The sequence below is a fragment of the Frankliniella occidentalis genome, unplaced genomic scaffold (assembly GCF_000697945.3).
Source record: "Frankliniella occidentalis isolate FOCC.00 unplaced genomic scaffold, Focc_3.1 Scaffold47, whole genome shotgun sequence".
NCBI classification, from domain to species: domain Eukaryota; kingdom Metazoa; phylum Arthropoda; class Insecta; order Thysanoptera; family Thripidae; genus Frankliniella; species Frankliniella occidentalis.
This window is the reverse complement of record NW_026267177.1, coordinates 759,628-761,318: the sequence shown is the minus strand read 5'-3', so window position 1 is coordinate 761,318 and position 1,691 is coordinate 759,628. Positions and strand designations below refer to the sequence as shown.

At 54.6% G+C, this 1,691-nt stretch overlaps 2 protein-coding genes across 10 annotated transcripts in view; both read left to right on the top strand.

Moving 5' to 3' along the window:
• LOC113207902 (choline-phosphate cytidylyltransferase A-like) overlaps nt 1-1,691 on the top strand; it is a 16,640-nt gene that overhangs the window by 1,856 nt on the left and 13,093 nt on the right. The window lies entirely within an intron of this gene.
• On the top strand, nt 7-1,195 carry LOC127749344 (uncharacterized). Of its 3 annotated transcripts, none has more exons than XR_008011085.1 (2): nt 7-451; nt 554-1,195. XR_008011085.1 is itself a non-coding variant. In XM_052267219.1 (2 exons), exons 1-2 carry the CDS (start codon nt 220-222, stop codon nt 748-750), a joined length of 324 nt encoding a protein of 107 aa, XP_052123179.1. In that variant the 5' UTR covers nt 7-219; the 3' UTR covers nt 751-1,195. The 3 variants fall into 3 exon arrangements, 1 of the variants encoding a protein (XP_052123179.1); XR_008011084.1 differs by having other exon boundaries at nt 7-478; XM_052267219.1 differs by having other exon boundaries at nt 7-346.

The window sequence follows — 1,691 nt, the reverse complement described above, 5'->3', positions numbered from 1 at the left end:
AACGCCTTCCGATGTAGGATAGGCAACGCCCACAACACGGGTGTACGGCAGACCTGCCTAGCCCGCTGGACATTCTTGGGGATGAGACCCGCATTCCTCTGCAAGGCGATACGAGCACAGCCTTTGCCTTTCCAGTGTACTTCAGAGCTGGGACAGCGACGTGCTCTATCTTCGAAGTCAGCCTGTGCGCAGCACCGTGCGTAAGCAGCGGAGAAGGGAATGGGAAGTACTGCTGGCGAGCGTCGTCGCTCAACAAGCAAACGGAGATTGCAGAGATCCGCAGTGTCGTTCGCGTACGTGTGTGGGTGTTGTACTGTGTACCACGACGAGCGGGATGCCATCGAGCGTGAGATACCCACTTGGGGGTTCGCCGTGCTGATCATTGATCATGCTTCATAGAAAATAATTCGTACCTAAAATCTAGCAGTTGCATTCCTCCACGTGCATTCCCGTACGCTTCCGGTCTGGTCATATTGTGGTTGGTTCGCAATATGCGCGATAACTTAACTACGCGCGTGGTGTGGTTGCGGTTGGGATGTGGATCTGATTTCAGGCAACGCGGTGAAAACCCAGGGACAGTCGAAGGACACCTCAGGGACTTCAGACATCATAAGTATCACAGAATTTCGTGAGGATTACCACAAGGATGTAAGGACAGCAGAGGGACTACAAAATCCGGAGGGACTGACGGGGATCGGCGAAGGACAATCCCTCTGTGTCCCCCTGTCCATCAGGGGTGGTACCTACTAGGTCCCGCGCATGGCCTGTTCTCGACATTACATCATTAAAATGACGTCACTCGTGCAAAAATGATGACTTTACAAGCCACAACTTTGATGTACGTAGCAACAGAGCTCGCGCCTGCCCCACCCAGAAATGCTATGTCTCATAGACGTCCAACGGGACCATTTAGACGTCTATTGTCTACTGGTCCCCTTAGACGTCTTAATGGTCACCTTAGACCTGGCAGTTGTAGGTGGGTGGGTGGGCGGTCATCTGCGCCGGGGCTCCGTTACGTACAACGTAACGACGATATTAAATTTTTGTGGACTTCCCCGTTCTTATTCGGGAGGGCGCAGAACGCCGCTAGAAAGCCCTTGCCTAACTTTTGCCCTCACAATAACTTGGCGACGGAAAATTCGAAGTTACGTTGGAATATTAAGAAGTTATTTCAGTGTCAGTAGACGCCCATGACTGGTGGTTGGGGGGGGGGGGGCGAGGGGGTCCTAACTGGGGGACTCTAGCTGGGGCGAGGAGGAAGCCGGCCAATCAGTCTAAACGCCGTGAGCTTGACTCGAGCTGTAGCGTGCAAGCTGCCGTGCTCGTTTGCACACATGTGCTGCCAGTGTGACTCGAGCAGTGCGCCAAGGCGGCTGTGGCGGCAGATACCATCAACGCTGCGCTATCGGTCGTGTCCTAGCCCCTCCCCCTCGCGGCAATTCATGTGCTGTATCCAAGTCACCTCAGATGATACGCACTATCATATTCGATACAAGCAGATTAGTCTGCGGCAGCAGTTCCTGGTACAGGTCCGCGAGGCCTAAAGCAGAGCGCGTCCTCGCCGTCACAACAGCCTGACAGAGACGCGAGTTGTTGCCATGGCCCTCCTCTGGGTTTTGGTGGGGCTGGTGCTCGTATCAGTGCTGCTCCTAAACCAGCGCCGCTACCGACTTGCTGCCAAGCTTCCCGGT